This window comes from Canis lupus, chromosome 21 (assembly GCF_003254725.2).
Source record: "Canis lupus dingo isolate Sandy chromosome 21, ASM325472v2, whole genome shotgun sequence".
Classification (NCBI taxonomy): domain Eukaryota; kingdom Metazoa; phylum Chordata; class Mammalia; order Carnivora; family Canidae; genus Canis; species Canis lupus.
The window spans coordinates 25,766,238-25,788,802 of NC_064263.1; the positions used below are offsets into that span (position 1 = coordinate 25,766,238).

Below are 22,565 nucleotides of genomic sequence, written 5' to 3' on the forward strand. Positions count from 1 at the left end.
GAGAGTGACAGAGACATAGGCAGAGGGAGGGGCAGGCTCCGTGTGGGGAGCCTGATGTGGGACTTGGTCCGGACCCCAGGATCATGCCCTGAGCCAAAGGTAGATGCTCAACCACTGAGCCACCCAGGTACCCCGAGGATGTAACTCTTGATCTTGGGGCTGTGAGTTCGAGCCCATGTTGGTTATAGAGATTAGTTAAAAATAAAATTTAAAAAAAAGTGCATGCTTCAGCATCAGGTCCCACAGTGCCCCAGCTAAACAGAGCCACTAAAAAGTGGACTCTGTGACAAGGCTGAGTCCAAAGGCCATTAGCAAAAGTACCCAGAGCCCCTGTGTACACAGCTCCATGCACCCCAGGACATAATACAAACTCTGTAAGGGAGCCCAGAGGAGCTGGTTCTGCCTGGAGGCCTGGCCCTGCCATACTTCAGAAGGATGCAGAAGTGTCCCTTGATCCTGAGGGCCTCTATAATGGGGTACCGCAGGGTCTGGGTCTCATCCATTTGCCCCTCATCCCCAGCTCCCATTGTACTCTGCATTGTGTAAATCCATCCTCATACCTCCCTGGCATCCTCTGCTTCTCTCTCTCTCTCTCTTCCTCTATCTCTCATCTCTGCTTCCCCCCCTTTTCTTTTCTGTCTTTGTTCCTCTGTGTGTGTTTTCCCTATGCCTCTCTGATCTCTCTATATTTCCATCTTGATCTCTCTGAGGCTCTGATCTCTCTCTTCTCTCCTTCATGTATTTCTCTCTTTCCTGTCTGTTTCTCTCGGTCTCTGTCCGTTCCTCTGTGTGAGAGTCTTTCTTTTCCTCTCCCAGCCAGAGTCTCTCCCTACCCCTCCCTCCCTCTCTCCCTCTCTGTCTGGGCCTCTCTGTTCCTCCTCCCTCCTCCCTCCCCCTTCTGCATTATCAGACCTGCTCCAACCTCCTCCCAGAGCCAGCCTAGCGGCAGAGGCAGTGGCAGCAGGAGAGGTGGAAGCAACTGGGGCAGCAGCAGCACGAGATTGGGGTATTGAGTCCAGGCTGAGTTGGGGACAGGCTACCGCTCCTGGTTCCCGTGCCTACTGGGCCAGGCACCCTGCCTGGAACCCCGGGCAGGGTGGACAGGGCGAGGTGCCACCTTAGTCTGGCTGGGGAGGCAGACGATGAGGAGCGATGGGGCAGGCATGCGGCCACTCCATCCTCTGCAGGAGCCAGCAGTACCCGGCAGCGCGACCGGCTGAGCCGTGAGTACTATTGAGGGGCTGGAGGCTTGGGTGAGCGGCTGCAAGAAGCACCATGAACCAGGGTCCTGGGAGTGCCTGTGAGGAGCCGGGGTTGGCGTGGAGCTGAGCCACGTGGGAGGATCGATCCTGTTCCTGGGTGCTGGTTGCTGGACTATAGCCTGGGGGCCTCTGCACAGCGTTGGGGGTGTCTGGCATCAACCTAGAGGGTGATGGGGCTAGGGTCCCATAGAAGGGGCTGGGGGAGGGGTTGGTAATGAACCTAATTATCCTTTCAAGGGCTGGGGGTAGGGGAGGTCTGCAGGGAGTTCCAAGGAGCTCTGGGGGGCTGAGATAAACTGATTCAGAACCCTGGAGAAGGATGAGACGTCTGGGACCACGTGTGTGCGTGTGTGCGTGTGTGTGTGTGTGTGTGTGTGTGTTGTGTGTTGTGTGTGTGTGTGTGTGTTGTGTGTGGTGTGTTGTCCATGTGCCCGCACTCCCACGTGTGAAAGAGAGAGAATGAGGGAGGGAGAAAACAAACATGAATATGAACGAGTAAGTGGCACTGAAACAGAAGAGGGTCTGGGGCATTGCCTTTCATGGGATTGGGATTCATAGCCACCAGTTTAGGCAACTTTACCCCCAAAACACCTGTCCCAGAGAGAGCCATGGCTGGTTGAATGAGGCCTCTGTGCACCAGCCTCATGTGTGTCCACACTTGGGGGGTACTTGTGCAGGTGAGTGGAATGGGGGGTTCCGTGGAAGTGCCCCTCTACCATCCGAGAGCTGCCAACGTCAGGGACAAGTGACATGTGTGTCTCCAAGTGAGTGGAGGTGCAAATCTGTGCCTGCACAGGAAGGTATGTGTATGTGTGTACATGTGTGATGTGCGAGGTGGCATGTGGGGTGGGCAGGGGTCTGTGGAGTCCTTGGTGGTTGGATGTGCAGCAGCCTGTCAGGATGTGTGAGTAATCCTGTGTGACTGAAAGTGTTCATCTCTATACGTGTGAGTGCAGGTTACATTGTGTATAGGTGTGTATGTGTGTTAGTTTGAGTTTGTATGTTGGCATGCATGTTAATATGTGTGCCTACATCTGCAAAAGAGTGACTCAATCTTGAATGTATTGTTTGATTCCATGTACACTCATGTTTGTGTTCTTGCTAGTGTGTGTATATTAGTGTTGAGCTGTGTGTGTACGTGTGTGTGTAGATGTGGATGTCTGTTAGTATAAGTGGGTGTGGGCGTGTGATCATGGTGCTGGTGGACATGAGTGTATATTGGTGCTTGTGTGGCTGGTGTATGTGTATGTGTGTATCTGTGTGTGTATTCATCCAACTGTGCGTAGGTGGATGTTTCCTTCCCCTGGTGGTTGAAGACACAGCTGGGACACTGTGGCCCACTGAGGCAGGGCGGGGGTGGCTGAATGTGCGACCACCTCTGTGAGCCCAGGACAATTCATTCTGCACCCTGTGGGGAGATGAAGAAAAGAAATAGGCAATAATGGCTCTGCCCTCTGGGGCCTCCTAAGCTTCCTAGACATAAAATAGCTTGAGAATAATTAAGTATAAAGATCAAGATCAAGCTAACAGGTGGGGGTGGAGTGGGTGCACCACAAGCAAAGGCCCTGGGTGGGGATGGGGCATGTTCCTGGAGCAGTGAAGAGGCTGAAGCGGTAAGCAGCAGCCACATCCTATAGGACTTTGAACTCCAGACCTCTTGGGCTTTATCCTGAGGGCTCTAGGGAGCCTGAGAAGATTCTCTGTGGTGGGGACAGAATCAGGTTTGGGTTTTAGAAAGCTGCCTCAGTGGTACCGTCAAGGTTGAACTGGAAGAGAAAGATGGGGCAAGGAGACAAGGTGGAGGCCAGGCCAGTGTGGGCATCAGGGAAGTCTGGAACCTGGTGGACCAAGGGAGCAGATGAAGGAAGAAATTGGGAAAGACAATGAGATGGGGAATATCAAGGTGACTTGGGCTTGGACTCAGTGGCAGGACTTCGGAGTGTCAGGATGTTGGAGGGAAAAGCTCTTGGAAAGCTCAGGCCAACAAGGTAGCAGAAGAGGACCCCACAGGGTTTCCAGCCAAGGTGCAGAGGGTTAGAAATTATGGAGTCGCCTTTTCCCAGACAGGGAAACTGAAGCTGTGGCTTTGTCAACCTCTTCTGGCTACAAGGCCAGGGCTGAAGCTCTTCATCAGATGCAAGCCTCAGTCTCCTTCCTCAGGCCCCGCAGGGGACCTGTTGGTTGCCTGAGCTGGGTCGGCTCAGTGAGGGTTAATCGCCTTTATCCTCTCTGCGGCCCCCAGTTGCCCCAGCCCACCAAACAGCTCCTGCCTCTCTTTCTGCTTCCCACTCTAGCCTCGGGTCCGCAGAGACTGCTGATGGCTTGGCTGGGATCTAGCCAAATAGGGGAGGCAGAGCGCCCAGCAGTACCCGCCTTCAGTCTTAATGGCCTGGGAGTCTCACCCTGAGCCGGCCTGCTGTCAAGTCAGGCCTGCACTCCCTGGCTCCTGCTGCTCCGGCCTATACAACCTACCCACTCAGCATGCTCCCGTCCTGGATTTTTGTGCTTATTCGTTCATTTATTCACTCAACAGCAACTTTGCAATGCGTGCTCAATGCCTGCTGGCCTGGTCACTGGGGGACCAGAATGGACACAGCCCCAGACCCTGCTCTCGGAGACTGCTGGTCTGATGAGAGAGGCAGGAGTGGAAACATACAACCTTGCAGTGGGAACAGTGCTGTGCAGAGGGAAGCCCCATGAACTGTGGAGCCCGCACCAAGCCAGGGCTTCAAAGGAGGAGACAGTTGAGCTGCACCTTGAAGGATAGATGGGAATAGCCTGTGTGGGGAGGGGCAGAGGGGACAGTACATGAAGGTGGGTAGATGTGAGAAAGTGCTATGTGATCAAGGGACAGAAAGAGTTTGGGTTGGTGGGAGCAAGAAGGGAGTGGAGAGGAGGAAGAGAAGACAGGAAGGGCCAGATTCTGTAGACTCTCAAATGCCAAGTGAAGGGGCTTGGCCTTCTCTTCATAGGACTAGTTTGCTAAGGAAAAGCTTTTGAATAGGAAGCCTCCCCTAGAAAGCCCTCCTCAGTTTCCCCTCCTTCTGACTCTGTGACCCACCCAGGAGTCTCCCTGATAGTATGGCATCAAGCTTGTGGCCCAGACTCGGCCTTCCCCCATGATGCCTCTGTGTGCGAGGTCCTTACCCAGCTAGCCAAGGAGCTCCTCTAAGGCAGGAGCCATCTCCTCGTGCTTCCCAGCACAGGGCTGGACACCTGGGCTCAGTGCAGCCTCCCAGCGGGAGAGAACATGTAGAGCATCTGAGCCACGTTCTAGCAGTAGCTTTACTCCTCTCTGCAACTTGCCTAGGATCTATCCAGTTCTGCTTACATACCCCCTAGGAGGGGCTGCTCATCCCCTTCCTATTGAGCAACCTTTCCCTTGGAGTGTTATGTTTGTCCTGGACTCCTCTATAGGGCCTGGCTACTTGGCCTTGTGTCCCTTCTCCATCCTGGGTCACTAAAAGTAGGGCCAAGCTGGGGCATAATGGTTCAGGAGTGGTATGAACACATCCTGGGCAGAGAGTGGGCCTTTATTCCCACACATATGGTAAAACTGAGATGGAGTGGTCCCTGACCCCTCTCCAAAAATAATAGCTAAGAAAGGGAGTGAGGATAGACAATAGGAAGAACTTCCTACCAGCACAGAGGAGTGTGGAATCTCCTGGCTTTCTGAGAGTGGGCTGTGGGCATGAGGGGGAAGTCTTCCAGGACAGAAAGGGGAATTAGAGACAGGCCCTCTCCAGCTCTGCCCCTCCTGCAGGTGAGTGATGTCATCCAGGGAGAGGGGGATGGCAGGGGCTGAGAGAGACAGAAGGGAGATCACGATCCGTTCATTCATTCAGCAGATATTTACTGCCATGCTACCCAACCAAACATACCAGCTTTGTGGGGAGCAGGACAGAGCAATGGTCACATGGAGGAAGGCCCAGTGTCCCCCCCCCCCCAACCTCTGCCAGTGTTTGGGGAAGGTCTTTAAGAGGAGAGGCTATTGGGGCTGGCCTTAGAAGGAAGAGTCACTTCTTCAGACAGAACTGACAGCTCCAGGAAGAGCCAAAGCCTTGTGCAAGGTCTTGAGAGCAAGTATGGTTTTGTTTATGTGAGGACTGGAGGAGTTCAGAGTGGCCTAAGCGTAAAGTGCAAGGGTAAGAGGAGGCCTGGACAGAGACAGAGAAGTGAGAAGATTGGGGCTAGACTTAGACTACAAGAAGCACTTTCCATAGCCTAGGTGCCCCCCCCCCCCCCCCCCCCCCGCCCCCGCAGCTTTAACATGTAGGCATTGTTAGGAATTTGCAACTTCTTGCTCTCCCAGCACCCCATCAGGGCTGCTGAAGGGCTCCTCCTTGCTTAAGAATGGCGTTTTCAGTGAACAGAGACCCTGAAAATGGGGGAAAGGCAGCAGTTGAATGTGAACCCCTTCCAGAAAGTGGCATGCAAATGAATGCAAAATAATATGCAAATGAGCCAGCCTGGGCTTGGCAGCTTTGTCTGAGAGGATGAGACATCGCCCCCTTCCATGCTTGCCTCCCACCCCCTCTGCCCCAGCCCCCAGGACAGCCAGAACAGCCTTGTCTGCTGCTTTGAGTGCCCCAGCTTCTCTGAGCCACAAGATTGTGGCCTCAAGGTTAGGGGCCACAGGCTCCCTGTCAGCACCCCCATCTTCTCGGGAAGTTGATATATTTAGTAACGGATGTTTTCAACACATTTATCTCCCATTGTTCGGCCGCCCGCTCCCTGGGAAAGGCCAGGTCCCCAGTGACGTGACCCACTTCTCGGATTCCCTGAAGTCACCCTTCTCACTGCCCTCCCCGAAAAACAGGAGGCAGTTGGGGCCTGGTGCAGCAGAAGGGATTTAAGTCAGGCATCTGGGAGGACTTCCCAACAGTGTAGTTGCTGAAATACGTGGACCTTGAGGTTTCTGGGTTCTGACTCTTTTTTTTTAAGATTTAAAAAATTTATTTATTTGAGAGAGAGCAAGAGTGCACAAGTGGGGGAGGAGCAGAGGGAGAGTGTGAAGCAGACTCCCGCTGAGCAGGGAGCCTGATGTTGATGGCGATGGCAATGTCAGCTTCATTCCAGGGCTCCAGACTCCCAGATCATGACCTGAGCCAAAGGCAGACACTTAACCAACTGAGCCACCCCAGGCTTTGAGAATAGAATAGAAAAGGTGGTAGATGGGTGGAGCTTCAAATATCAGCACCACTATGCTGTAGCTATGTAGTTCTGGGCAAGCTATTTAACTTCTCTGAACCCCGTGTGAATAGTGGAGTGGGAATATTAATAGTTTCCTGGCAGGATGGCTGCGAAGAATCTGGAAGTGGAGAGCTTAGTGGCAGGCATGCAGCAGGTGCTCATAAAGGTTAGCTGTTGCCATTATAAACCACCCACACTCACCTACACTTTTAGAAAGATTTGGTGGGGGCCTGGAGAAGGAGAGACCAGAGCTAAGAGCCCAGAAGCTGTCATCGTGTGGGAGACACAAAGAGGTCTGAAATGGAGTTGTGGTGGGAATGGTGAGAAGTGTTTGCTCTGTGGGAGGGGCTGAGGGCCTTCAGAGACATGTGACCACCTCCCTAAGCTGCCCTGACTGGCCAGGGACTAACCCCCAGAGGACACAATGAAGGAAAGGGCTCAAAGAGGAAGGGGTTAAGCCAGTGGCCACACCCAGAACAATCTGTGAGTCATTCTGGGAGTTGTAGTCTGGCATGAATTTGCAGTAAGCATACTTAGTCTGGCCTCCTTGCGTCCAAATGCGCACCCTGCTGCCGAGGTGGGCTGGGAACAGGCCCGGGAGGGGTCTGGGGGATGCAGGGCCCAAAGGTGGAGAAGTGTCGATCCCTCTCTCAGGGACCACTCAGGCTGCTGTGTGTTGGGCAAGGCAGGTGGGGGTAGGGATAAAGGGATTAAGCCATAATTAGGACTCTTCACACATTCACACAGAAGTTTACAGCTTCCAGAGCACTGTTTTCACATCTATGATCTCATTTAATCCTCACCACAAACCCAAGAGATTGCTGTTTTCTGGTGAAGAAACAGAGGATCAGAGAGGGGAAATAACTTGCCCAGAGGCATTCAGCCGGTGACTTTTGGAGCATATGTCTGCCCACTCCCAAAGTTTCTGCTCTTTCCATGAATGGCAAAAGCCAGGTATTGAAGGACAGGCAAGATACAACTAGACATCTCAGCAGAGGAACAGAGTTAAAAAGACCTGACTCGGGATCCCTGGGTGGCTCAGCAGTTTAGCCCCTGCCTTTGGCCCAGGGCGCGATCCTGGAGTCCCGGGATCGAGTCCCACAACGGGCTTCCGGCATGGAGCCTGCTCCTCTCTCTTCCTGTGTCTCTGCCTCTCTCTCTCTCTATGTCTATCATAAATAAATTCATTAATTAAAAAATACATATATTAAAAAAAAAAAAAAGACCTGACTCAGGGACAGAAGGCAAAGACTGAGTCCCTTGGGGTATGAGCCTAAGAAGTGAACTAGGCGGACCCCAGACAACCAATTCCAGGCTGAGAATTTGGACCTTTTTTTTTTTTTAGGATTTTATTTATTTATTCACGAGAGAACAGAGAGAGGCAAAGAGAGAAGAAGGCTCCACGCAGGGAGCCTGATATGGAATTCAACCCCAGGACCCAAGAATTACACCCTGAGCCAAAGGCAGATGCTCAACCACTGAGCCATCCAGGCACCCTGAGAATTTGGACTTCTTATCATGACCCACCAGGATCTTCCCAAGAGTTTGGAGCAGGGGTAGGGCCTGATTAGAGCTTGACTTTGGGAAGATTGATCTTGCTGTCTGGGCTGAATGGTTAGGGTTGGAGAAACAAAACAGCCTGAGACTTCTCAAGTTCATCCGTGGTACTTCCAGTACTTTGCTCCTCCTCTTCCTTTTCCTCTTTTTCCTCCTCCCTCTACTCTGCTCCCCTCTACCCCAGCCTGGGGAGTGAAGACTGTGTACCATAGAGCTGTGCTGTAACACCACCTGTCTCCAACAGGGGTTGCTGTCACAGCGGGGTGGCAGCCCAGATCATCCTTGTGTTTGAAAGGCCAGAGGGAGGAAGGGGCTCGGCAAGGAGCAGGGATGAAGGGCAGAGGAAGAGTAGCCCATCGTTCGCCACTCCCACTGAGGCCGGGATGAGAGGGCACTGCTGACATGGCATAGGGAGGAAGGAGGACTGAGGAGGGACTGGACCCCACATAGCAAAGACAGACAGGTATTTTCTCCTCACAGTTCGAGAACAAGTTTAGATTTGGAAACAGATCTAGACTGACATTGCAGTTGGAGTCTGGGTTTCTACTGGATTGTGATTTGCTTGATCCTGAGATGAGGGATAAGACCGATTGGTTTATTTGTGTTTCTGTGTGTGTGTGTGTGTGTGTGTGTGTGTGTGTGTGTGAACAGGAATATGAGCTTCCAGCTGTACATGTATGTATATGGGTGTGAAAGTATAAGAGTGTGTGGGTCAGTGTATAAAAGTGTGGACATATTCACATGTGTGAATATATGAGTGTCCATTTTTATAGCTGATTATTGGTAAATGGTTATGTGTAAGTGAGTGTGGGCACCTCTGTGTACAGTATTAGGTACATATGTTCTAATAAAACTGTATGTGGGTGTGTATCTCCATGTATAGGGGTATCTGTGTTTCAGTGTAAAGGCCTGGGTGAGTGAATGTGTGGGAAGGCGCATGCCCCTGCTCTGCTGACCCAGCAAAGCCACGCCCAAGGTCTGGATACTCAACGCTTTCTCTCCTGAGTCCCATCTGTCTGACGATAGAGACAAGGGCTGGAGAGGCTGTCACATGTGAGGCTGGGCTTCCCTCAGGAGACTCTAGGACCCCCTTCTAGTCAGTGAGGGCCCTAGAGGAACATGGTGTCTTTGTATTCAGGCTCAGATCGGACTAACCAGGATCCAGGCTGTCACATGGAGATGCTGGACATGGCCATTCCTGCACCCCACTAGGAGAGTTTCAGGGACTCCCAGCCCAGTCCTTTTCTATAGATACAAATCCTGAAGCCCAGAGAGGGGTAATGATTGACTCAGCATCACATAGCAGGATCCAGAGTGAGATGGCAAGTCTTGGAGCACAGAGAGGGGTGTGTCTGGCCTAAAAGGGCTCTCTCTGTCCAGCCTCTGGAGCAGATGGAGAGCTCAAAGTAGAGATCCAGTTCTGTGGCATGAAGCCATCCTCCTGCACCTGGGCATTTCTACTCCTCCTAGGCCTCAGATGCTGCCTTTGAAGTTTGTACCAGAGCATCTGCCTGCTGTGAGACTCCTCCTGAGAACTTGTGAAGTCTGTTATTCCCTAAGCAATGGAAGTTCCATGGAGAGGAGTCCAGCAGTGGAGTGGGACCAGGGAGGAGGGGCCTCAGCTTTGCATCAGATGCATTTTTAGGTTTTTACTTTTCTAACATTCAAGGCTTTTCCTCTATTCCCTCCTTGGGCTCTTAGTACTGAAACAGTGCTGGGGCAGTGGAGGAATCCTGGAAGCCCAGCTTGGCTCAATGAGAGGGGGCAGGGCAGTCCCATTGTCCATGGTGCAGGGAGGTGTGAACAGAGGGGCTGGGCAGCCTGGTTAGGGAAACTGCAGATGAGACTTCCCTAGCAGAAAAGTTAGATGTAAACTCCCTGAAGTCTCTTTAAGCTATAGCTGTCATGGAGGAGCCAAAGAAGGACACGCCTCAGCCCACTCAGCGTGGGCAAGTTTGAGCCCCAGCGCACTTTTCCTGGTGGCCTGGGCAGTGGGAAGCTGGAGGCAGGAAGATTCCCTTCCCTGGGAAAGAAGAGACATTGTCCTCCTGGAAGTTTGGGATTGGAGGCAGGGGGCTGGATTTGAAGACACCAGTGGAGCTGAGAGTGTGATGGGTAGGAGACAACGGCCTCACTGGCCATGGCATGGAGGGAGCAGACAGGGAGATAGATGGGCAGCTAGCTTCCTTTGGGCTGAGCTATGGCGGGCTCTTGGGTTGGAGGGGCACGAGAGGCTCAGAACTGGGCTCTGGGTGGCACAGGGGCTGAGGCTCCCTGGTGCTGTGGGCTGGGCAGGGATTGGGTAGAAGAGGAGAGAAGCAGGCATCTTTCCCACGCCAGAGAATTCAGTCATCTTAAAACTCCAAGTAGGGTGGAGTCTGGGGGCTAGATGGAGAGAACTAATAATTACAGAGTGTCCCTTATATTTTTCAAATTATCTCTTTTAATCACCTCAACAATCCTTCAAGGAGCTCACACTGTTTTGTAGAGGGGAAACAGATGACACATTTATGCAGTTTCGTTGAAGGCAGTTTGATGAAGGGACCATTGTGGAGATGGGGCAGGATGAAGGGGAAAAGACAGGGCATGTTGAGGTACTCTGGACTAGCATCTGTGAAGCCCAGGGGGCTAGGAGAGTGCTGTAGATCTGAGAGCCAGAGCCACGAATAAAGGGCTGCCCCACAGACGCTGTCAAAGAAAAAAAAGAACGGAGGTCTGGGGGAACAAACGGGTGATGGGAACCCAAAGTCCAGAGAGGGTGCCAATTTGCCCAAGGTCACACAGTTGGCAGGTCTCACGGCTGGGACCAGAAGCCAGGCCCTGCTTCTGCACATGCATTTTGTCATGTTCTCTGATGTTTGGTTGGACCCAGGTACGACCAGTGCTTTCTGGGTGCACCCACAGGCACCCATTGGTCTGCTATCAGGCTGGAGCTACTTCTGCCGTGACTGCCTTGCCCCACCTGAGTAGTGCTGGGGCTGCCGAAGAATGTCATTCTCAGGACTTGGTGTGCCCTGGGCCCCCACTGAGCCATCTCACTGATCCCACCCCTCCTTGATGATGCCCTCAGGTGCCCTGCTCTGTGCTTGTCACCCTGGCCGAGGAGGTGGACTGGACAGTCCTTGCCCTCCCCTTTGTTAGAGGAAGGCAATGGGCCTTATGGGGTGAGTGCAGGGAAGGAGGAAAGCCCCTGCTGGGGCTGCTGACCAGAAGGAGACTTCCCTGAGGAGGTGATGCTGGGTCTTAGCCCTGAAAAATAAATAGGAGTTTTCCAGGTGAGGGAGGAGAGGAAGGGGATTCTAGGCAAAAAGCCAGCACAAGCAAAAGTATGAAAAACAGCAGGAAGTCATGATGGGCTGGAGGAAGGGCCCAGTAGCGGAAGCCCAGTTCACACAGGGAAGCCAGGAAGGGTGTAAGCAGGGTAATGGTTAGCTTTGGGTTTTGAATTAGAGGGGCCAGTGAGGAAGCTGGCCCAGGTGAGAGGCAAGATGGCTGTGTTGGAGGTGGCTGGGGACAAGTGAGCCATGTAGACAGGTCAGAGGAGGAATGACATACCCCAGCCCAGCTCACCCATTGGAGCTATGGCCCTAGTTCTTCGGTGTCCACCCACCAATGCAGGGATGGGTGGCAACTCTAGACTCTTCTCCAGGAGCACCCCTCCCTGCCTCATCCTGCCTGTGGGTTCCACACTCTGGAGTACCTGCCCTGGCACCCATAAGTCACCCCTTCGGACTGTAGCCCCCAAGAGCAAAGCTGTGTCACTGTTGTCTCTTCTCTTGATAACACTTATGACTTGTTCATTGCCAAGTCAATAAAAGTCCTTCCTTTTAAGATTTTCATCCTGGAGTTTGATCTCAATCCTTCTTGCTATCCAGAGCCTGGGCTTTGGTCTCCCTGGGAGATGAGTCAGTGAGATGGCTCCCCCCTGGTGCTGGGGGGCAATTTTGGGCTTTGGCCCAGCCAGCTCATCCATGTGCCTGTGTGCCAGTGGGGACCCACTTTCAGCCTCTGCTGGGCCTCAGGTCGCTGACTCATTATCAGTGTTAATTGGCATCTCTGGTACAGCCTTCCACCCCACTAAGTGCCTGACAATCATTAGGTGCTATTGTGTGCAACGGGATTCCAACTGTAGTACCCTCCTGCCCCAGGCTTCTCCTGGGTCCAGCTGCCTGAGCCAAGGGACCAAGTGTCCCACCCACAAACATATAGCTCCAAGCATGGAGAAACAAACAGAAATAAACACGAGAAAAATGCAGCAGACACAGAAGCCCACACACAAAGAAGCAGACCACGCTACAAAGACACGGAGGGACCTACAACACACACACACATAACACAGACATCAGTGTCTACTGAGAAACAGAGGCAGGATAAACCTAAAAAACTGACCTAGTAATGGAATGAACTGAAACACCTGTGCACACAACCCAAGTACACACACATGCAACACAGATACACATTCAGCACACAGAAACACTCACACTTAGCATAGATACAGACCAGGCTAGCTTTGGTTCCCTACCTGTGCAGCCTCTCTCACCTCTGGGCTATGGCCTATGCTGTTCCCTTCTCCCCCCTCCCCCCCCCCCCCCCCCCCCCCGCATACTCTTCCTGGAGGCCCCCTCCCTTCGTGAGTTAATTCCTATCTTTCTGTACGTCTTGGCATCCCTTCCATACTCCTCAACCTTAGAGGTCCCCCCTGCTACATGCATCATTATCTTCCAGTCAGTCTTTGATAAGTCTTGGGATGAAACTTTTGCCTGTGCCTGGTGAGGTGGTGGCTGTGATTGTGAGTGGGCTGTTAGGGCTGAGAAACTGAGCAGAGAGGAATTTTGGGAGGGGGAGACGGAGTCAGGAATAACAATGAGGAGCCCTGGCTGCTCAGGGCCTGAGCAGGCATTTAATGCACAGGCTGGCCATAGCCAGATGTCCTCTGCCTCATTTCTTCTCAGGCTCTGCCTGACTTCTTTTATGTTTCTTTTAGGCTTGCTACCCAACCCAGTTCTCTCCTTTCCAAAGCCGGTCCTGCCTCTTGCCACCTCTCTGAGCTCACACATGCTCTCTTGCCCTCTTCACTTGAGCGTACCCTGCCTCTACAGCTAAGCCTAGGGGAAACCTCGTGGTTCAATGCCTAAGGTCAGAGGCACATTTCCCATACATGGTCTCCTAACCCATGCCATGTTTGGTAAAGGGTGCAGTGGTAATAGAGTGCAGTGGTGATGAGCATAAGCTTTGAGGACTGTCTTCTGGTTCAAATCTCAGCTCCTCCACTTCTTGGCAGCAGGACCTGTGTGAGTTCTGCCGCCTTTGCTCCCTCATCTGTGAAAGGGGGACGTTAATAGAGCCCACCTCATTAGGGCTGCTGCAAGGATTAAATGAGACAAGTGTGTGGTGTACTTGGCATGCCGTTTGGCTCCCACTCTGGGCCGTGTGAGAGCTGAGGGAGAGCTAATGAGATCAAGGATGTGCAAGTGCACCCAGGAGGTGCCTAGTGAGTCCTTGCTAATTGGAACTGAGTGAAACAAACATGTGTGTGGGTACCTACTAGGTGCCTCCATGGTTTTTGTACCTCCTCTCCTCGGTTTCTGCATGGCTGCTGATTCTGCACAGCTCTTATGCTGGGGCGGGGGCCTTAGAAGGTGGGGCTGTAACTTCTTTTTTTTTTAATTTTTTACATCCATTTTATTGAAGTATTATAATTTACATACAATAAAATCACCAATTCAAAGTGTATGATTCAATGAGTTTTAGTAAATGTATACAGTCATATAACTGCCATTTCAATCAAGAAAGGAGTACTATTTCTCCAAATTTCTCTGTGCCCTTTGCAGTCAGTCCCCCCCCTCCCCGGGGCTGTGTGTGTGTGTGTGTGTGTGTGTGTGTGTGTGTGTGTGTGACTTTTTACAGGGCTATGAGAGGTGCTGGGTTTTCCTTGAACTGACAACCTGGGCACATAGACTAGAGCTGCTTTTAATATGCTGGGAAAGGGACGCCTGGGTGGTTCAGTGGTTGAGCATCTGCTTTTGACTCAGGGTGTGATCCCGGGGTCCAGGATCGAGTCCCACGTCAGGCTCCCTGTGAGGAGCCTGCTTCTCTCTCTGGCTATGTCTCTGCCTCCCTCTGTGTGTCTCTCATGAATAAATAAATAAAATCTTAAAAAATATATATGCTGGGAGATGCCCAGGAAAAGCTCACTGTTTCTGGGCCTTTGTTCCTGTGGCCTTTGTACCTCCTGACAGAGGCCAGGGAGGGGAAGGGATGCTCAGGCCACAATTTTCTGAGGGTACACTGGGTCTGATGGCTGGGTCAGTTGGAAGTGGTGGCCTCAGAAATCCACAGAGTGGATGACAGAGAGTAGACAGTTGGTGCTCTCACAAACCTGCCCTTCCTTGGATCAGGTGAGTCCTGTGGGCCTGATGGGAATGGCTATGTGTTGATCCAGACTGGAGCAAAGGCCTGCCCAAGATGATTCCATATCCCTCCCTATCTCCCCCTTCAAGGGGCCTTAAACCCCTCTGTGGATTAGCAATTCCCTGAAAAGAAGGGGGCACTTTTGTTCCCCAGTTCTAGAACCAAATATTAAAGCAATTATGTAACTAGCAATAAATTACTTAAAGTAGTGACTCACTCAGCTTAATTAGAGCGAGAGCAGGGAGGGATTAAGGTATTTTTAGAGCACACACCTCACTCCCTCCTGGGGAGGGGAGGCCTCTGTGCAAGGTGGGGGTGGAGAAAGGGCTGGGAGCTCATGGAAGCACCCCAGGTGTCTGCAAAGAGATGAAAGCTGATCTTACACCCTACTGAAGTCTCAACAAAGAGAGGCCAAGTCAGAGCTGTGGCAGGAGAGATTCAGATCAGACTCAAGGAACACTTTCCAGAGATGCTTATTGGAGAACTGGGACAGGTAAACTAGATGATGAACTCTTTGAGGGCAGGGACTAGGTCTGTGACCTGCATTCCTACCTTTACTGGTTATGGCTGCCTGGCCTTGGGCAGGTTCCTTTGTCACTCCAAGCTTCAGTTTCCTTCACCATTAAATGGGCATAATAATATCCACCTTAACACATATTGTAAGGATCAAGTGGGTTAATGTGCATAAAGAAAACTCCAGTGCTGACCTAACAGGACAAAAATCTCCAAAAAGGCATAAGTAAGTCTGTTTTTCACTGCTTTATCCCAAGCTCTATTCACAGGGCCACACATAGTAGGTGCTCAATAAATGTTGAGTGAATGCGTATTAGTTTCATTTCCCTTCTCCTACTCCAAATAGTTTCCTTGTTTCGAGGTTTGTGGGTGAAAGACCTAAGTGAGAAGAGGGTAGGGGTGCCTCACAGGTGGAGACTGGACTTTCTCCCCCAAATTGAGGAAGAGATGACTTAAAACAGAAAAAAAAAGCGACTTCCAGAGACAGGCCTGGGAGAGTTCAGGACCACGGACAGCCCCCCCCCCGGGAGTGGGCGTGGTCTTCTGGTCGCTGGCTTCCCTGCTGGGATGGGAGGGCTCGCCCGGACTCTGCTCCGCAGCTCCAGGTGGGAGAAGGAGGAGCCAGCAGTCCAGTCTGACCGGAGAGATCGGGACCTTCACTCACCATCACTGGGAGTGAGTTCACGGGAGGAAGGATGAGTGCGGGATGGGGCATCCTGATAAAGCTTCCCAGAGGAGGGGATGGGATCGATCGGCTGAAAAGATTTAGGCAGAGAGACTATCCTGGAATCTGTAAAACCAAGTAATAATTCTGACCCTATAGGCTTTCTAGGTGGATTGAATGAGTTACTTTTTAGGAATGCCTGGCACATTTGCCTGCTTGGAGAGGGCACAACATATGGGCTCACTTCTCCCGCTTCCCTCCACACCTTCTCAGCCCTTGTGACTCCTCAAAGAGGAGGGACAGACAACTCCCTGCCCTATTGGAGAGTGCAGGACATGGATAATTGCTCTGAGATGCTGGGGTACAGGACTTACTATTCCGGCCTTCACGGACTCCCAGCTCTGAGGTTGGACTGAGCTGGACGCACAGTAGGTGCACAGGACAGACCGAGGGAAGGTCTGTGACCCTCCTTCCTATCAGGGCATTGGCAATCTGAGGGAAGGACACAGCAGGATGGGGGTGATGGAGTTTAATCTCTGGTCCTCCCCCAGGCCCACAGCTCCAAGACTCCTGCCCCTAGTGGTGGCTCTGATCAGTTCTGACGAGCTCTCCTCACACCTCGCTGGCCTCCCAGGGCTCCAGCGATGAATTAGTGATGACAGCTTTGCACCATCACTATGACGACCAGGCATGTTCTTAGCCTCCAGTCAGGGTGCAGCGGCAGAGGCCAGAGACCCCTTTGGCTCCGGGCCTTTGTACTGGTGTGTTTGACAGGGGCTGAGCCTAAAGGGGAAAGCAAGGGGGAGGGAGATGGGATGGAGCAGGGACCAGGGCACGGGGGCTCCATCTGGACTAGACTAGCATTCCTTCAGATTGCTGGATCCAAAGGAACCTCGGCGACAATGATTTCCTTCTTTCCTGCTTTCTTTTTCTTTTCAGTCCTCGTTCCCTTCCTCCTCCTTTCTTTCCTTCCACGTTCTCTAAGCCTCATCGCTGTGCAACGCCCTGAGCTGCCCACCTCTTCTCCCTATCCTGGGAATCAGGCCCAGCCCAGCCCTCTCCCTTAAGAGCCCAGGGTGAGATGGGGACATAGACACATCTTGGTCTGGGCTTCAGAGAGTGTGTGTGGGAGCCACTGGTGGCTCTGCAAGGGGGGCTGGCTTTGCTCTGCCAGAGGCTGTGCAAACAGCTTTGCAGAGAGAGTGATACTTCTGGTCCTGTTGAATGAGATTTTCCGTAGAAATGAAGAGGATCAGAAGTGAATGGTTGAACCATGAGTTCAGAGGTGAAACATAGAGAGGGATGGGGGGTTGACAGAAATCCAGAGCAGCCTACTTGTAGGAGGTGTAGCAGGGAGCAGAGGAGGACTGGAGTCTGGGGAAGGACTGGGAGGCAGTGGTTGCAAGGAGGAGTTTGCAGTGTACCCCACAGGGAAAGAGGAGCCACTGAAGAATTTTTATTGTCGCCTGTTTGATTTTAGGGATGGAAAAAGTGAGGCAGAGAGAGAAAGAATGTGATTTGCTCAAGCTTACTGAGGTCACTAAAGACCGGCTGAGGCTATGAGCTCTGTCAGGAACCCCTAGAACCCAGCTAGGATCTCTTGCCTCAGACTTGCTGGCCAGGATTTATCCAGGTAACTGCTACCTCCAAAAGGTGAGGAGGGCCCATAGGTGATTTTGCCCCTAGCGTGAATGAAATTTGCATAGGCAAGGGCTATGCTTATGGCCCTCCCTGCCTCCTGTGTGGTGGTGGTAGTGGGGGACAGCATTCAAGGAAGGGCCTGGGAAACCAGGGGCTTGGCTGAGGTCAGCACGAGATTATGGTCAGAAGTTGATGAAGGTCAGAAACTCGGGCCTTTGGGCTCCCAGGCCAGGCACTATGCCCAACCCCTTACTTTGCACTCCCAGGGATCTCTGGCTGAATCGGGCACCCCTAGATGGTGACGGCATCTCTGAGGCCCTTATACTCTCCCCAGGCTCTTCCTGGCCCTGGGGCCTGATACTGGGTCTGCTGTGGCTGGAACTGATCAAGGCAGAGACATTTAGCCCCGTTATCCTGATGGAGAAACTGAGGTCTCAGGGCAACAGTGACTCACTCAGGGTTACTGAACAGGTCAGTGCTGGGCTGGCCTGGCTGCCTGGCCCTTAGCCTATCTCTACTCTCCCCCCTTTGTAGCTGTCCCCTTGCCTCTCTTCCACCCCTCTATGTAGCATAGCTGGGCCTGCCAGCTTTGATGGATGGCCCCACAGCTCAGCCTCCCTCCCGTTCCCTTCCGGATGCTGGGCCGTTAGCCTTCTAATCACCAGTTCTGCCTGGTGGCCGCCAAGCCATCCATCTCCCCGACTACAGCTTCACCCAGCACACATGGGGGTTTTTATCTGAGCGGGGGGAAGCAGTGCAGCAATTCCCCCTTCTCTGAGATTGGGCTGAGAGTGTGGCTGCAGCCACTACTCAAGGGAAGCCGTGGGTTAGGGAGCAACCTACAGCTCCTTGCTGGAGTACCAGAATGCCATCCTTCCAAGGGCACTTACACGTGCAGATGTGCACACATGCTCACAGGAACAGTAATAAAAACTTTCATGTATCATCAAAAAATACTGTATGCCAAGCATTGTGCCAGAGTTCTGCATGTATCCTCTCATTTATCCTATTGGCTGTGTACTATTGGTAACCACACTGTAGGGATAAGGAAACTGAAGCTCAGAGGGATTAAGTGACTTGCACAGGTTCACATATCCAGGAAATGGAGAAGCTGGGGTTTAAACCCAAGTCATATGGCTTACATCTTGTGTGTGCAACTCCTTTGCTATACTGACTTACTTATGCATGAACACATGCACACATGAACACATGTACGTGTGCACACATGTCCATCCATGTATGAACACGAACCTCCACCTTGCCCTTTGCACCAACCATCCACCTGGGCCAGTTCCTGAGGAGGAGGGAGAGTGCTGGGCTGAGGAAGAGATGAGGAGTCCCTTCTCATTGTCCCTAGGCCGCCCCCAGAATCACTCTGGCAGTGACACTGATCAGCTGGAGGGCTACATGGAGGAGGCAGCCTCCAGGCATCAGGAAGAAGAGGCTGGGAGACAGTTGATCAATAATGCCTGCAGCGCCCGGAGGGGAGAGAGAGAAGAGGGAGCCACAGTCTCTGCCTTCTGCCTTCTGAAGGCAGGAGAAGCTGCCCCAGCATGGCTCTGGGCCAGGAAGGCGGGGTGGAAGGAGGCTTCCTGGGCTCTTCTCAGGAGTCAGCCCACTACCAGGAGCCATGGGTTTGCCACGGGCCCAGTCTGGATTACTGTTCTACTATTTCTAGCTATGTGGCTTTACACAAATGACATCCTGCCCCAGGACCTCAGTTTTACCACCTGTAGTCAGGCTAATAATACCATAAGGATTAGATGAGAGAATCAACTGGGTGGGCCTGGCGCCTGGCACCTGGCACCTGGCAGGTGGTCCCTGATGGCAGTCCCCCCTTCCCCCTTTAAAGTTGTCTGAGATTTCATTAGCAGTGAGTTCCTTCCAGGAACTGGGGCTCAAGGGAGTGTGGTGCCATGGGTCGATCATCTGGGCTGCAGCCCAGGCCGGGCGTGTGTGCATGTGTATGTGGAGTGTGGCTGGTGTGCAGCAGCCTGCTCCCCTGTGTCCCCAGCTCCACCTGGTCTCCTTCTCCTTTTCTCTCCCCTTCCTCCCGTTGTCCCTACACCTCCCCCACTCCCCTTTCTGCTCCCCATTATCGGCCCTGCAGCTGAGAATCATACTGCCAGTTTCTGGGCACCTATATGCATCTAGGGCTATGGAGACGCTCTGTCCCAGAAGCTGCATCCAGGGTGGTGCTGTGAGGTGCAGGGAGGGTGAGAAGAAAGGCCGGGGCCAGGAGCTGCAAGAGGCAGGGGCAAGCCTTCAGAGCCCTAGGAGACAGTTTGAGGAGATAATGAATGTAAGGTGCTTCACACCATCAGGGGCACATAGTAGGTGCTTAATTAGGCTGCGTCTTCTTCCTCCCTCGGGAGTGTGGAAAGAGCAAGGCTGATGCTGACGGGGGCGGATGGGGCACCTCTGGAGGCACATGAGCTCCCAGAGCGGCTGTCAGGTGCAGCTGACAGTGTTAACAATCCCTGGAACAATTAGCAGTGAGAGAGGGGGAGAGAGATTAGTACCTGACACCTGACAGAGGCTAGCCTGGTGCTGTTACCCACTCTGACATGGGGGGACCGCATCCTGTGCTGGAAGGAGTGGTGGCCAGAGCGGGGCTGGAGACCTCCCCCCTCACCCCACCTCCCTCTGGGAAAGGCCCCCCAACAGGTCTGGGTCATCCCCTTCCTGGAGCAGCTGTCTCCGCTGCTTCCACCAGCCTCCCCAACTTGCACTGGCCCCCAGAGACCTAGGTTCAGGTCCTCATTCAGGCACTTTCTGGCTGGTGGTGGTTGGTTAGTGTGAGTCACTCTTCTGGTGGAGGCCTCAGTCTTCTCATCTGCAACAGATTACTGTGAAGATCAAATGAGATGTCATCTGCTAAGTGCCTGCCACTTCCCTGTCCCCAAGGAGCCAGGCCACTCTGGGTTCCCCTGAGTCTGCCTTTCCTAGTCACACCCCTGAGAGGGACAGGCGTGGGTCATCTCTTCACCAGATGCTGTCTGCTCCATCTTTGAGTTCCCAGTGTCCCCACACAGGGTTGTTGAGGAAGAAGGAAATTTAAAAAGTCCCATCTTAGTTTCTGTCATCTTCTTCACTCTGGCAGGGGGACACGACTGTCTGTCCAGCTGTACGTTCACGACGGGTAACCAAGGAGTAGTCTGACTCTGGTGAGGATGGAAAGAGCTCTGGACCGGGATTCCCACCGCTTGCCTTCCTACTGTTTCAGAGAGGGCCTTGCTGTCTGATGTTGGGCGAGACCTGTTCCTGAGGGGAGAGAGAAACATGGGGCTACTAACCAGGCTCTTTTCTGAGGACCTAGATGATTCTGTGTTCTGGGGGAAAGGCCAGGTGATGGGATGGTGGTACAAAGCTGGTGACGGCCCTGCCACAGATGGGCAGACGCAGGAGGAGGGGCCGGCTCAGGACTCCTGTGACTTTGGTGCCCTGGTCCTCATAGGGCCGAAGTCCTGCCTCTCTGCCCCTCCACCCCTAGTCCTCTTTCCCTTTATTATCTGACTCTACTGCCTCCTGCCTCAGGCTTATCTCCTCCTGTCACACATCCATCCATCTCTGTCATTCCCTGCGACTTCCTCCCACTCTCTGGCACACCCTCTCCCTTCCCTGGGAGGCAGGCCAGTCTGGGAGTCAGTCCTTCGCTGCCAGCTGTCTAAGTAAGTGGTCTCTGCGACTCTGACCAGCTCCGGTGGCTTCCACCTTCCCGCAGCTTCCTTTCCCTGATGGTGCCTCTCGCTGTCTCTGGACTCTCTGTGTCTATCTCTGCAAGTGTCTCTCTGCCCTTCCCTCTGGGTTTCCGTCCTTTGGAGCCTGCCTGGTCCTGCCCTTTTGCCTCCGTCCTCCCCCCGCATGCCCAGCCAGGGCAGCAGGCCCAGCCTACCCCCCTCTCCCGCCGCTGCCTGGGAAGCCTGGGAAGCCCCCGACGGTGCCCTCCGCCCGCCCCGCGCCCTGCGCCGGCCTCGTTGCTAGGCCTCGGGCAGGCAGCACCTGGCTTCCATAGCGACGGCTGCTTAGAAACGAAACGCCACATCTCCCGGTCCCACCACGGAGTCTTTGCGAGTCTTTGCGGATCGGATCGAGCGCCTCTCGATCAATCAGGACAATCAGGACAGGAAATGTGGCTGGCTCTAGGCTGCCTCCAGCCCGGGAGGACAGAGAGAAGAGGGAGCCAGTCTCTGCCTTCTGCCTTCTGGAGGCAGGAGAAGCTGCCCCAGCAAGGCCCTGGGCCAGGAAGGCGGGGTGGAAGGAGGCTCCCTGGGCTCTTCTCAGGAGTCAGCCCACTACCAGGAGCCATGGGTTTGCCATGGGCCCAGTCTGGATTACTGTTCTACTATTTCTAGCTACGTGGCTTTACACAAATGACCTCCCGCCCCAGGACCTCAGTTTTACCACCTGTAAAGTCAGGCTAATAATACCATAAGGATTAGATGAGAGAATCAACTGGGTGGGCCTGGCACCTGGCAGGTGGTCCCTGATGGCAGTGCCCCCTCCCCCTTTAAAGTAGTCTGAGATTTCATTAGCAGAGAGGAGGGTGATGGACGGTGGTGTTAGCAGAAAGGTGGAGGCTGGAATGCACCTTACATGTGCAGGGGTTTGCTGGGACCCTCTCTCTTCTTACCTGGTACCCACAGAGGCTCAAGCCCCCAGACCATCAGGATCTGGGGGGCATGGAGACCCTGGTGGAGTTCTAGCTTGCCAGGCGGTTAGAATAATGGAATCCTGGACTCCTACACTCTCAGGACTCCAGGCTCTTGCATTTATAGAATAGAAGAAGCACAGACTCTTGAAATAAAGGGACCTTATAATAGAGGCTTGATTTTCTTAGAACACAAAGCTCTGGGAGTTCTTGGAACCTCAAAGCCACGAATAGGGGCCTCCCTCTATGATGGTTTCTGAGTTGGCAGGGAGTTTTCAGAGCATGGGGCCTTGAGGCCCTGTTGCTTAGACTTCCTTGTGCCTCGGGATCTCTCATGGGCTCAGCTCTGAGCAACCCTGGTGTGTGTATATATGTGTGTGTGTGTGTGTGTATAGGGAGGGGCCTGGGGTCAGGGACCAACTGCAGCCTGAGGCCCCTCTGGAGCAGGGCCAGCCCAGGAATAGCCGGCAGAGGAAAGCAGAGTGGCTCGTAGGCTGCAGCTGTCCAGGCAGGGCTGGGTGAGTTTGGGCAGCCACCCTTGGCTAAGGACCAGCCTGCCCTCCTTCATCCACCCAGCCTGCAAGTCAGGGCTCAGGAGGAAGCATCTCCTTGTGGCACTGCTAAGGCTGGAGTCAGAGCACCCCTCATGATCCTACAGATTGGAGGGCAGGAG

At 53.2% G+C, this 22,565-nt stretch overlaps 1 protein-coding gene across 2 annotated transcripts in view; it reads left to right on the top strand.

Moving 5' to 3' along the window:
- Positions 1–923: 923 nt before the first annotated feature.
- PDE2A (phosphodiesterase 2A) overlaps positions 924–22,565 on the top strand; it is a 92,879-nt gene continuing 71,237 nt past the window's right edge. For both annotated transcript variants that reach the window (XM_035703742.2, XM_035703739.2), the window contains exon 1: positions 924–1,223. Coding sequence is in view for 1 of the 2 variants with exons in the window: in XM_035703739.2 (XP_035559632.1) it covers positions 1,153–1,223 (71 nt within the window). In the remaining variant the exon portion in view is untranslated. The remainder of the gene's footprint in view (positions 1,224–22,565) is intronic.